The 11,451-nt window shown below is 66.7% G+C and overlaps 4 protein-coding genes across 4 annotated transcripts in view; 1 reads left to right on the top strand and 3 right to left on the bottom strand.

Annotated features, from left to right (window-relative positions):
• Positions 1-934: 934 nt before the first annotated feature.
• Positions 935-1,275, bottom strand: MNEG_5596 (hypothetical protein; the record flags this gene model as incomplete). The annotated part of the gene is made up of 1 exon (XM_014045923.1): positions 935-1,275. A coding segment is annotated over one exon (341 nt), but the record flags the coding sequence as incomplete, so codon positions are not given.
• Positions 1,276-2,205: 930 nt separating this feature from the next.
• Positions 2,206-4,929, bottom strand: MNEG_5597 (hypothetical protein; the record flags this gene model as incomplete). The annotated part of the gene is made up of 8 exons (XM_014045924.1): positions 2,206-2,233; positions 2,558-2,758; positions 3,036-3,155; positions 3,522-3,592; positions 3,810-3,878; positions 4,067-4,189; positions 4,557-4,610; positions 4,858-4,929. The coding sequence occupies 8 exons, from the start codon at positions 4,927-4,929 to the stop codon at positions 2,206-2,208; spliced, it is 738 nt and encodes a 245-aa protein (XP_013901378.1).
• A 904-nt stretch (positions 4,930-5,833) lies between these two features.
• Positions 5,834-8,737, top strand: MNEG_5598 (hypothetical protein; the record flags this gene model as incomplete). Its single annotated transcript, XM_014045925.1, has 1 exon — positions 5,834-8,737. The coding sequence occupies one exon, from the start codon at positions 5,834-5,836 to the stop codon at positions 8,735-8,737; it is 2,904 nt and encodes a 967-aa protein (XP_013901379.1).
• Positions 8,738-11,300: 2,563 nt separating this feature from the next.
• MNEG_5599 (hypothetical protein) overlaps positions 11,301-11,451 on the bottom strand; it is a gene marked incomplete at both ends in the record, with an annotated part of 1,479 nt that continues 1,328 nt past the window's right edge. The window contains one exon of the mRNA XM_014045926.1: positions 11,301-11,432. Within this exon, the coding sequence (XP_013901380.1) occupies positions 11,301-11,432 (132 nt within the window). The remainder of the gene's footprint in view (positions 11,433-11,451) is intronic.

An 11,451-nucleotide genomic window follows, 5' to 3' on the forward strand; every position in this document is an offset into this window, starting at 1 on the left:
GGCCGTGCCCTGGATGCATATTTGTGTGCGGTAGCGGTCAGGGTGAAGCCACATCTCAAACACGTTGTGGCTCTGCGTGGGGAGGGCAGCGCAGGGATGGGGTGTGGTCCTGTTGAGGACACTGCAAGATCCTGTACAACAGAGTTGAGCAGCAGCAGGGAATATGCAAAAACAGAACAATTTCAAGGAGGAGATTCTTGCAGTCCTGCTCAATAAGCGGCCGCTCACCTTGGTGCAAGTGTCGCCTAAGGGGCACGACTCCCCCCGGCGCACCGAGGGGCACATCACCGCCTCGTAGCGCGCAATGGCCAGGGGGCGGCGGCGCCCGTGCTCCCCCGGGTGGACAAACGGGCAGCTCTTCCTGCACGAAGACGTAGGAAGGGGGGCAGTGCAGATTGAGGGTCGTGAGGGGCGCAACTCAGGTGCCTGGTAAGATCCAGATCAGTTGTGAAGAAGCCGAGGGTGACCCCGATGCTGCACCCATCAGGGATGCTAGCGCCGGTGCCCCTGGCCAGGTGCACGTCTACGACCGCGACTGCTGGCACTGACTGATTGGACCGGCCCGCAGTCACTCACATCCTGGCATTAGGGGGCCCAACTCAACAAGGTGGCAACCTGTGCGATCAGGCCAAGCTCAGCTGCAGTCCGGACGCAGGCCGCAACGCCCTTCTATCGGCTCGTGGCTGGGCGTCGCATCGACACAGGCGGCGACGCTGGCTCACCAGTCGTGGGTGGTGCGCCGGTTGCAGGCCATCACCTTGTAGCAGCTGTTGGGGAGCAAGACAGCGCGACGGAGCGGCCACTTCAGGGCAGTCGCGGCCCGCGCGCGCTTCATCGCGGGCAAGCATCACGATGCATCACATACAAGGCAGGCCGAACGCCGGGCGCCATGCAACTAGCTGCGGCCGCGCGGCCACGCGTCCTGTCCTCTCACTTGATGCGGAACTCGTCGGTCTGGTAGAGCGCGGGGTCAGGGGCGCGCTCCTTGGAGCCCATGCCGCGGCCGCCGGCACCGCCGGCTGCGCTCGCGCTGAGCTTGTCGTGGGGCGTGCTGTAGGGTGTTGCCGCCCCGACGTCCCCCGCCAGCTGCGTGTCGTCCGCAGCGTCCGCAACAGCTGCTCTGCACCACGCCATCACCTTCTCTTCGGCAGAGGGCGGTCGCAGGGCGTTGCAGGGTGCAGCTTTGGGCGGCGCGCGACGCTTTGGCGCCGCTGCTGTTGGCTGTTCCGCGTCTGGGAGCTCCTGGAGGTCGTGAGCACCCGCCTGAGCGATCATCAGACTGTTCAAGTCGGACTGAGGGGTCCGACCTAGTCTGGTCTGTGACGATCAGCGTGAACGGAAGCACTAGGGAGGCCGGTGGGCCCACGGGGACCGTCTGGCTAAGCTCCAGGGGTTACGGCTGGATGATAGGGAATACAACAGATACGATAGGGCTTCCAGCTTCGAACCAGGCCGTTTGAACGGTCGATGCGACGTCACTGGGCGCAAAATACGATAGGAATTTGATGAGCTCACGGCGCGTGCCTCTTGGTTCACAGGGAGGCAAAATTATGTATTTCAACAATTGCGTCGTATAGTGCACTGTCATGGTGGCCAGCTGCAGTGCCCACAGGAGCGCAGATCCAGGGCTCGATTGCGGGGATCGCCATGTGGCGTGGCGGTGCCCCCCCGCATGTCGGTCAGCCCCATACAGGGCGCCGCAGGGGTAACCCCGACCCCGCATAACTGCGTGCAGCACAATCTGCATAAGCAACCCTTTCACAGCTGCGCACCCGATATGCTCCGTGCAAAAGCAACCCGGATTAGCTCAATCATCCATGATTACTCATCTTCACACACGCGGCTGCTCGGGGCTCGCACACCACAGCGGCCCTGCAGGCGTGCGCACTACCCCGCAGCAACCGCCATCAGATTCCGCTGTGGCTGTCGCATGTTGATGTGGAAAAGGACGTCAAGAGCGCGCTGGGCGCTGCGCAGTCATGGGCTGCTGGCGTGGGAGCGCCCACAGCCGGTCCCAACGCCCAGCCGCGCCCTGACGTGCAGCAGCTCGCACCGTGCCCGCTGCTGTGGCGGGCGCAGCGCCCGGCCGCCAGCATGGCACACCCCGTGCACGTCGCGACAGGCTGCAGGGTGTATGTCGCCGCTAATTGCCCAGGCCGCACGGCGCAGCGTATAAAGGCCAGAGCTTGGATCGCAACCATCCTCCTACTCGTCGGCTTTGCGGTGCTTCTCCCTGCGGGGTGAGGCCGCAGCGGCGAGGCGGCGTGGTGAGGCCTCTACGATGGCATCTCCCCCGCCACTGCCACTGCCTCTGCCGTTGCCACTGTCACCACAACAGCAGCAGCAGCAGCAGCAGCAACAGCAGCAGCAACAGTACGGACCTTTCAATGAAGGCAGGCATGTGCGCAACAGCCAACACAGCGCTGCTTCCTGCGCTGCCCTTGCCACCCTCTCCCTACATCCTGTGTACACCTGAACAGGCACAAAGATCGAGATGTGAGCACACGCCTGTGAGTCGCCCTGATTCCCTCCACCCCACCCCACACCACCCCCTCACTTTTTCTCCTTCTTGTCGTGCTTGTGCTTGCGCTCCTTCTTCTTGCCATCCCCCTCCTCAGCCTTCTTCTCACCAGCTGCCGGCGCTGCCGCCGCCGGAGGGGCCTCCAGTGCCAGCACGGGCGCGTCCGCCTTCTTGGGGCGCCCTGGCGGCCCCTTGGGGGCCGCCTCCGCCTTGGGCTGTGTTGGGTAGTCCTTGTACCTGTGGGGGTCGGGTTGGGGTAGGAACAAGGCAGGGAGGGAAGGACGGTGGCGTCGCAACAGGGCGGAGCAGCTGCGTCACACAGGCGAGCAGGGCGCAGGCGTGGGACCAGCAGAGGGGAGCGGACCGCATGCCGTCAAGCCCAGGGCAACACCTAGTCGGCCACCCGCGCAGCAGCCCCCCTGCTGCAGAGCCCCTGGCGGCACCGTGCCAACGCAGGCAGAACCCCATCAACCCTCTCCCCATCCCGCCCCCTCGGCTTTGTCGGCCCCCTCACTTGCTGATGAGTGCGGTGAAGTCTATGGCCTCTGCCCCTGTCTCACGCTCCAGCTTCTTGAGCTCCTCAGGCAGGCCGCCGGTGGCGGTGCCGGCGCTGAGGGCCGCGTTGTAGCGCTCCCTGGGGTGAGGTGGTGGTTGGGTGGGCGGGTGGTGAGCATGAAGGGGGGAGATAGCGTTGGTCGAGGGTAGCAGGGGTGTGGCCAGGTGGCGTGGAGGAGTGGTGAGGTCGGCAGGGTCAGGGAGGTCTGCGGCAGGGGGAGCAAGCGGCCGAATGAAACAGGAGCGCGGCCCAGAGGGGCCCTGTGTGGGCCCCTGGGCGGCAGGGCGCCCTTCCAGAAAGCCGGGTATCCGCGAGCACTGCCGCGCCAAGGATGCCCTGCCCAGGCTGCCCTCTGCGAGGACTACTGTTGTGCCCACGCAGCACGCCTCGGCCTGGCTTTGATCCCCAGATAATTGGGGCTGTTGTAGGCAGCCCTGCACCCACTTGAGGGCGTTGAGGCGCTCCTCCACTTTCCCCTTGACCGCCGGCGGCAGCTTGTTCCACGTCTGGCCCACCTGTTGGGGGAGGGGGGGGCACATGTGGGTGGGCTTTGATTGTTGCGGCCTGCAGCGAGTCAAGGTGCAAGACCCCACACCCGTGGGGCCAAGGGGGGGACCCCGCCTAGCAGGAAGGGTCCGCGGGCTGCGCCGCCCTCGTGTGCCTTGCGGGTGTCCCACAACGCCCGCCAAGCACCGCCCTGGCGCGCCACGCTGCGCCCCCCTGGTGGCCCACCAGTGTCATGTTGGCCAGGTCCCCGCGGTTGGAGGCCTTGAGGGCCGCCATGGTCAGGGTCGTGAACGCCTGGTGGGGGGCGAGGGGGAGGTGGGGGGCGCGAGCATGAATGGGGTGGTGCACGAACCAGTGGAGAGCGGCAGCAGGGTTGAGCCACGCAGCTGTGCAGTCTAAAACGCCACACTGTGGTATTTGGGCAGTTCCAACACGGCACTGGCCCCGTGCGCCACAGTCAGCAGCGCCCAGCCGCCCCGCACCATGTATGCACTGCGCACGGCCTTGGGCCCGCCGCCGCCCCCGGCGGCCTTGGGTGCCTTGACCCCCGCGAGCATGCGCTTGACAGCCGGCAGCTTCTTGGCCTGGGCTATGGCGCGGTCCACCTGACACGGGCCGCAGGGGTGAACAGGGGCCATGGAGGGGTGGGATGGAGGGATCCCGGGTGAGGTGCCTCCAGCGCCACCTGTAGCATTCGACGCCTTGCAGGGGTGCAGCGGGTGGCTTCCTGTCCGCACCAGTTGGGACGATGGAACACCGCCAACCCCGATGGGCCCCTGCTGCCACCCAACCGCTCACTCGCATTGCTGCATCTGCTGGAATTGTAGGCAATTGCTGCGCACACTTGGCACACTCATCCACCGACTTCCCACTCACGCAACCCATACTCCCCCCTTGTGTGAAACCCTGCAGCGGGTGTGTACCTCACGTCTCCGTCCCACACCCCCTGTATCGCCCATCCCCCCCCCTCACCTGCTCCTCGTTGAGAACGGCCGTGAGTGTGCTGCGCACCAGCTCAAACATGCCCTGAAGGCAGAGGATGGCGCCGCACAAAGGGTGCAGCGGGCAGCAAGGGCGGCAGGTGAGACCCGCAGGCGTGCACCTCCAGCTGCGCAGCTGCAGCCGTCGCCGCGTGCCCCTCCCACGCTTCACCACCCCGGTGAACTATCAGCTGCACGAAAAGTGCCGGGTCGCGCAGGCAAGCGCGGCCGGCGGGTGCGCCTGGGCGGGTCCGCCCTGTCGACACGGCCGCCCCCAACCCCCGCCCCCGCACCTCCATAATCGCGCTGGCGTTGGCCACATTGCGCGCGCGCTTCTTGGTGACCTTGCCTTCAACCGGCGCCATGGCGGCTGCTGCTGCTTTCAAGATTCTTTAATACGTTTGGAGCTGCCGCCTTGGTCGCTGCCGTCTAAGCCGCTCGTTGAGACGCGCTCTTCTGGGCCACTGAGCCGCGATTGGCTTCCCTGCAATCGCGGCAGGGCGGCGATTGGGCGAAAGCCCAGTCGAGAGGGAGACAGGGGGACGTGAGCGGAACGCCGGTGCCTCAAGGCGGGCTTGTGCCATGTGCGGTGCTTGCAGGACCGCCTCCGCGCCAGCCTTTGCTGCTTGTCCTCGCCCGGCGGCCGCAGCGCGTTTGGGACGTCGGCGAGGACGCCGTTGTTGTCATGCGCGCAGTGCCCAGACCCAATGCAGGCTGGCGTATACAACCTGCCGATATTTCCTTCGGCCAAATATCACAGCCGCCACGGCCGGCTGGCAAGCTCACCGAGCCTCGCAACAAGATCAGCTTGGCACTCGCACTACCAGTTGCTCGACCGTTTAGAATGCTCGGAATGCATGATCATAGACATTCATAATATGCACGAAGTGTCTTGATGTTCGACAAAGTTTCAAACTCGTCTTTCACAAGAAAAGACCGCCGGCAGGCACTCGTTGGCAGGGTCCGTGGCCAAGGACAGCCCCCATATAATGCTACCATAGGATGTTGTCGCATGCTGAATGGGGCACGACCAGCAACCTGGCCAGCCGGCCTCCAGGGGCGCCCCACACGGCTGCTGCAGCGGCAGCGGCAGTGGTGCCGCGCTTGGTACCGCTGCGGCCGGTGCTGCGGACCCCGCGATGGGCGTGGGTGCTAGAACGGCCGCGCCTGCCGCGCATCCTTGCCGCGACACAGGATGTGACAGCACCAGCCGGCCAAGGGGCCAGCCCTGGTCCTGGCATGGCTCCGCAGCAGGGCCGCCCACGAGGTATGAAGCCGGCCGCGGGCGCTGTAGCCGATCAGAACGGCAGCCACGCCATCAGCACCGTCAGGAACACCATCAGCAGCAGCAGCAACAGCAACGGCAGCAACAGCAGCAGCAGCAATGGCCAGGCAGCAGCGGACGCCGCGCGAGGACACGGCGAGAACGGGCACACTGACGCGCCTGCCGGCCCCGCAGGCGCCGCTGATGGCGCCGCCGCCGCAGCGGCCGGATCGCGCCTTGCCGACCGCCAGGCACGCCTGCGCCGCCTCCAGCGCCGCGCCGCGGCCGCAGCAGCGGCGGCAGCTGCAGCGCGGCGCCCTTCGGCCCGGGAGCCCCCGGACCTCGGGCCCATCCTCCATGGCGCCCCCTCGCTCCTGGAGCTCCCCCGTTCGCGCGCTGGCGCCGCAGCGGAGGCCGCAGGTAGTGTCGAGGTGTTGGCTGCGGCGGCCCCGCCCGCCGCCGCGGACCTGCAGGCCTGCTGGCGCGGCGCGCCCCTGGGGCCGCTCCCGGGCGGCGCGGAGGTGGCGCGCGACCGCGCCCTCACGGCCCGGATCGGCGCGGCGGTGTCGTGGGGCCAGGTGGAGGACGCGCTGCGGGACCACGGGCGGGCGCCCAACAAGCTGCACGTCGCGGCAGCGCTCTCGCGGCTGGCCCAGCTGCGGCTGTCAGGGGCGCCGGGCAGGGCGGCGGCCGAAGCTGCGGCGGGCAAGGCCGGCCTCGGCGGCGCCGCACCCACGGGCACCGTCACCAGCAACAGCGGCGGCGGGTGGGACGGCGCTGCCGCGGGCCGTCCGCCGCCCCTGGATGACCTGTGTGAGGGGCAGCAGGCCCTGGTGGAGGCCCTGGCCTCGCGGCTGGAGGGGGGCGGGTGGCGCGCCCTGGGGCCCATCGAGCTGGCTGCGGTGCTGACGGCCCTGGCGCGGCTGGACCAGCAGCTGGCGCCGCACCACGAGGAGGGCGCGCTCGCCGCGCTGGCGGCCGCCGCGGCGCAGCCCTCGCCGCGGCGGCGGCTGCGGCGCAGGGTGGTCACCTGCCTGTGGGCGCTCGCGCGGCTGTCTGTCACGCCGCCAGAGGGCCTGTTGCGGGCGGGCGTCCGCGTGAGCCTCGGCATCCGCGGCGGCGGCGCGGCAGGGCCCGCAGCGCCCAACGCCGGGCCGCCTGAGCCGCTCCCGCCCGAGGCGCTGGTCGCGCTGCTGTGGGCGCTCGGCCGCTGGCGCGCGCCGCTGGGCGCCGGGGAGGCGCAGGCACTGCAGGCGGCGGCGCGCGGCGCGGCGGCGACCCTTGGGCCTCGCGGCCTCGCGGTCACCGGCTGGGCGTTTGCACGGCTGCGGCTGCGGCCGTCTGTGGGCTGGGCGGAGGAGTGGGCGGCCGCCATGGCGGCGGGGGCGAGGTCAGCCAACGGCCATGACGTCGCTATGGCACTGTGGGCGGCGGCCAGCCTGCGGGATCCGGGGGAGTCTGCTGCACCGGGCTCAAGCGGCGGCGGCGGCGGCGGGACTCAGGGACGACCTCTCAGCACGCCAGCGATTGAGGCGGCGACAGCCAGCGCGGTGCGCGCAGAGGCGCCGCCTGAGGCCGCCGCCGCGTGGCGGCCGCCCCGCCAGCTGCTTGATGCACTGTCGCACCGCGCCGCCGCCGAAGCCGCAGCTGCCGCTGCGGCCGCTGCTGCCGCTGCTCCGCACGGCGGGGGTGCGGCTTCGACCGCGTCGGAGCTTGCAGTGTCGCTCTGGGCCCTCGGCCGCCTGCGCTTCCGCCCCCGGTCGAACGACCTGCACGCGCTCGCCTCCGGTGTCGCCGCCGCGGCGTCCGCCGGCCAGCTGGCCCCACAGGGCTACGCGATGGCCGCCTGCGCCCTCGCGCGGCTGGGCGCGACCCCGAGCGCCGCCTGGCTGGACGGCCTGCTGGGCCACGCGTACGAGGTGCTGCCCCTGTTTGGGCCCCGCGAGGCGGCCGGCCTGATGATGGGCCTGGGGGCGCTGCGCCACATCCCGTCGGAGCGCTGGATGCGCGTGTGGTGGTGGGACACCGCCGGGAAGTTGCCCGAGTTTGGGCCCCAGGAGCTGGCCCTCTGCCTGCGCGCGGCAGTGGGACTGGGGCAGGCGCCGCCGGCCGGCTGGCTGCGCGCGTGGCTGGCACGCAGCCTCGCTCTGCTGCGGGCGCGGCGGATGGGGGGGCCCGCGCTGCGCATGGCGCTGCCAGCGTTTGGCGCGCTGGAGCGTGCGCCGGGCGCTGAGTGGATGGCCGAGTTTTGGCGCCAGACGGGCGGCGAGGCAGGCCTAGCAAGCGTCAGCAGCATCAGCAGCAGCAGCAGCATCAACGGGGGCCGTGACAAAACAAGCAGCAGCAGCAGCAGCAGCAGCAGCAGCAGCAGCAGCAGCAGCAGCAGCAGCAGCAGCAGCAGCTTGCGCAGCAGGGGCGGCAGCAGCTCTATCAGCGTGGGCAACGGAGCCGTCGCGGCCTCGTCGTGCGACCTGGTCACGTGGGATGCATTCACCTGCGGCCGCGTGCTGTGGGCGCTGGCGCGGCTGGGCCAGAGCCCGCCGCCGTTGTGGGCGGCCGCGTTCCTGCGCCACACGCGGACGCTGCTGCCGTGCTGCCCGCCGCAGCGCGTGTCTGACATGGTCTGGGCGCTGGCGACGCTGGAGCTGAGCCCGCCGGATGCCTGGATGGACGCGTGCGCTGCGCGGCTGGCGGAGTGCGGCGCGCTCGAGGGGGCGCGCGGGTCTGCCGCAGAGCGTGCGGTGGCAAGGGGCCGGGGCCGCGGGGAGGATGGCCGTGGCGGTGCGGCGCCCGGGGCTCCAGGGCTGCCTCCGCGCCACCTGGCCCGGCTGCTGTGGGGCCTGGAGCGGCTGGACCCTGGGGGGCGCTGGGTGCCGCGGGACGGCCTGGTGCGGTGGCAAGAGCTGTGAGGGATGCATGCTGGGCTGCTGCGGCATTGTAACCTTGTATCCTGGTTGTGTGCAACCTAGCCCGTCAAACGACCGCAAATGAACCTGTCATCTGCAGTTTTTTCTTAGTAACGAGGCTCTTAGCTCCAGCAAGCTGTCAAGGCAGTCACATTCTAGCAGCCAGGATTGTGCCAACTCATGCACCTGGGGGGTAGCGCACCCCTGCCGTTTGGGACAGCCATGGACGCGCGTGACTACAGTACCAAACCGCAACCGACAAGCTCAACCTTGGAGGTGTTGTAGGGGCTGATCAAGAGCGGTGTGCTCGCATGCACACCCCTTGTTGACGCAGTCAAAACCCTTATTATATTACACTTTTCAGAAGCTTGTCTGTTGCGGTAGGCGCACCCATGATCACACAACGGCGGGTGTTCAGGTGTGGCACACCGCCATTTTCTTTCGCACCTGAAAAATCGCCTCACTGTCGCATGGGCGATAGGGCACGCATTCGTACCAACTCACTTTAGTGACAGCTTTATACCACGTATCATATGGCGGGGTCTGGGGGTTCGTTCCGCCTCGCATTGCATTGATCCAACTGCTCCGTCTCGTAGATATCAGATGCAAGTAGTTACAACAACCACCAAACATGTGAGCTGTCGTACTGACCTAGAGACGCCACCAAGCACGGCCCTTGATGCTTTGCCCGCCGATTGGCGCTGACGATGACGGGGCGCCGTCCAACGCATCCACCCTCTGACGTCGCAGACTTTTGTGCAGGGCATGCACGCGGGTTGTAGCATCCCCTTGCAGCCTGTAAAGGCTGCGAGCTTGCAGACAGCTCCTTGCTTGCACCCGTATGCATGGCTCAAAGCCAGGTGCGGTGCGTGCAGCATGCACGATTCAGGGTTTGCTTCGCGTGTTCTCGGGGATGTCTCATTGGAGCAGGCGTGCACCGCAAATGATGATGAACCTTCAAACGACCAGTCGCAGTGCCGGGAGCGCCGCAATAGCATTGTGCAAACACACACTTGAAGGCCTCCTCCGTCTGAAGCCCATTGTCGGGCTGGTGATCTTACACAAGCGCATGTATTACTTGAATGCACGCGGCGCTGGCCCGCACGATGCGACAGAAATATCAAACACCGCAGGTCGTCTGATGTCAGGGAATGGTGTTGCCCTGTGCTTGGTGCCGTTGCCCGCTCGTGTGGCGCCGTGGTCAAGTCCACACAAGTGCCCCCATGCATGCGACCTGTGTCTAGCTGCTAGGCCATTCACACAACCCCCTGACCGCGCTTGCTGCCGCGCGAAATAATATGAGTAAGCTCGACAATGCTGTCAGGGCCCTGTGATGCAACTTTAAGGCTTGCAATGTTGACCTAAGGCGTCAGCAGGTGAGGCATCAGCTAGCTGCAAGTCGTCACTCGGCCTGCCGCTGCTCATCCCGTCGTGCAGCTACATGCACTCTGTGCGTCTACCTGGCACTCCTTTCAGACGAGTGCTGCACTGACCAGTGAACGCACTGCCGGAGTTGTGTCTGATCATTTCAGCTCACACAAAACTCACTGCATGCAGGGATGCTGATGATGGGTGCGCTTGTTGCGTACTGACTCCAGGATCGCAGCGGTCTGCCACATGATGGATTGGCTGTGCAGATGCTGCCACCCAATACCTTGGCCACTGGTGACGATGTCTAAATGTGTAACAATTACTGTGAAGAGCAGCAACTCCCAACAACTGCTAGCCAACTGCCACGTGTTCACACACTGCGGCACATTCGCTTCAACACTTGCAGCAAACCCACAGCAGCATGGGTTGGGCAGGCTGCTTGCCATGCCCTGCAAAGCCAGATGGTTGGGCATGCATGTGGGGCAACGCTCTAGTGTGCTGAGCTGAAACCAGCACCGCCAGGACACGTGCATTTGAGGCGCGAAGCGCATGCCAGGTAGGGCGAGTCGCGCCACGACGGCCGTTGAGGGGTGTACAAGCAATGACAATTACTACAGCTCCGATTGTTGGTGAACAGCATCATGGTATGACGGTGGCGCCCTTCCGCGCGAAAATGCCTGCTTCAGCTCCAGATGTGTTCAGCTGCTGCTTGCTTATTGGGTGCCTTCCAAATCACGCCCCTGTGCCACCATGGTGCCAGGGCCACCGCTGGCCAGCTGTGAACCACAGCCAACAGGGTGATGAGAAGCCCTGCAGCCGTGCGAAAACTTGTCCCAACCAGAGGCAATCACTCCAGAAAATTCTTTGCACACTCACCGCCCCTCACAACTCGACGGTTCTCTGGTCACTCACTGTTGCGCTGTGCTGATGCCGCTATCTTGTTGCTGGAGACTTGTGCCACTTCCGGCTGCCACTGTCGGTTGGCTCACATCAAACCTCTCACCGAATGGACGGCCGCAGCAAATCATAATTGCGCGGCCATCCGCTGCTGGTTGCAGTGACCGTGTCGGTGCACCCTTCGCGCCCTCTCTTTCAAATGTTATACCGTAGCTCCCGTTCAGATGGGCCGAGGGCGGCTGCACTCAAGCTCAGGCGCGAACGTGCAAGCGCCGCGAGGGGTCTGCAGGCAGCCTCGTCACGCGTACATGTCGATGACGATGCGGCCGGTGTCGCCGCTGCTGGTCTGCGATTCGTAGGCTTGGCCGGCGGGCGTCGTAGGCGCAGCTGCCGGCTCTGTGGCAGGCTCCGTGGCCGGGGCGGTTGCCGCCTGGGGCACAACCACCGCC

The sequence above is a fragment of the Monoraphidium neglectum genome, assembly GCF_000611645.1.
Source record: "Monoraphidium neglectum strain SAG 48.87 unplaced genomic scaffold scaffold00847, whole genome shotgun sequence".
NCBI lineage: Eukaryota > Viridiplantae > Chlorophyta > Chlorophyceae > Sphaeropleales > Selenastraceae > Monoraphidium > Monoraphidium neglectum.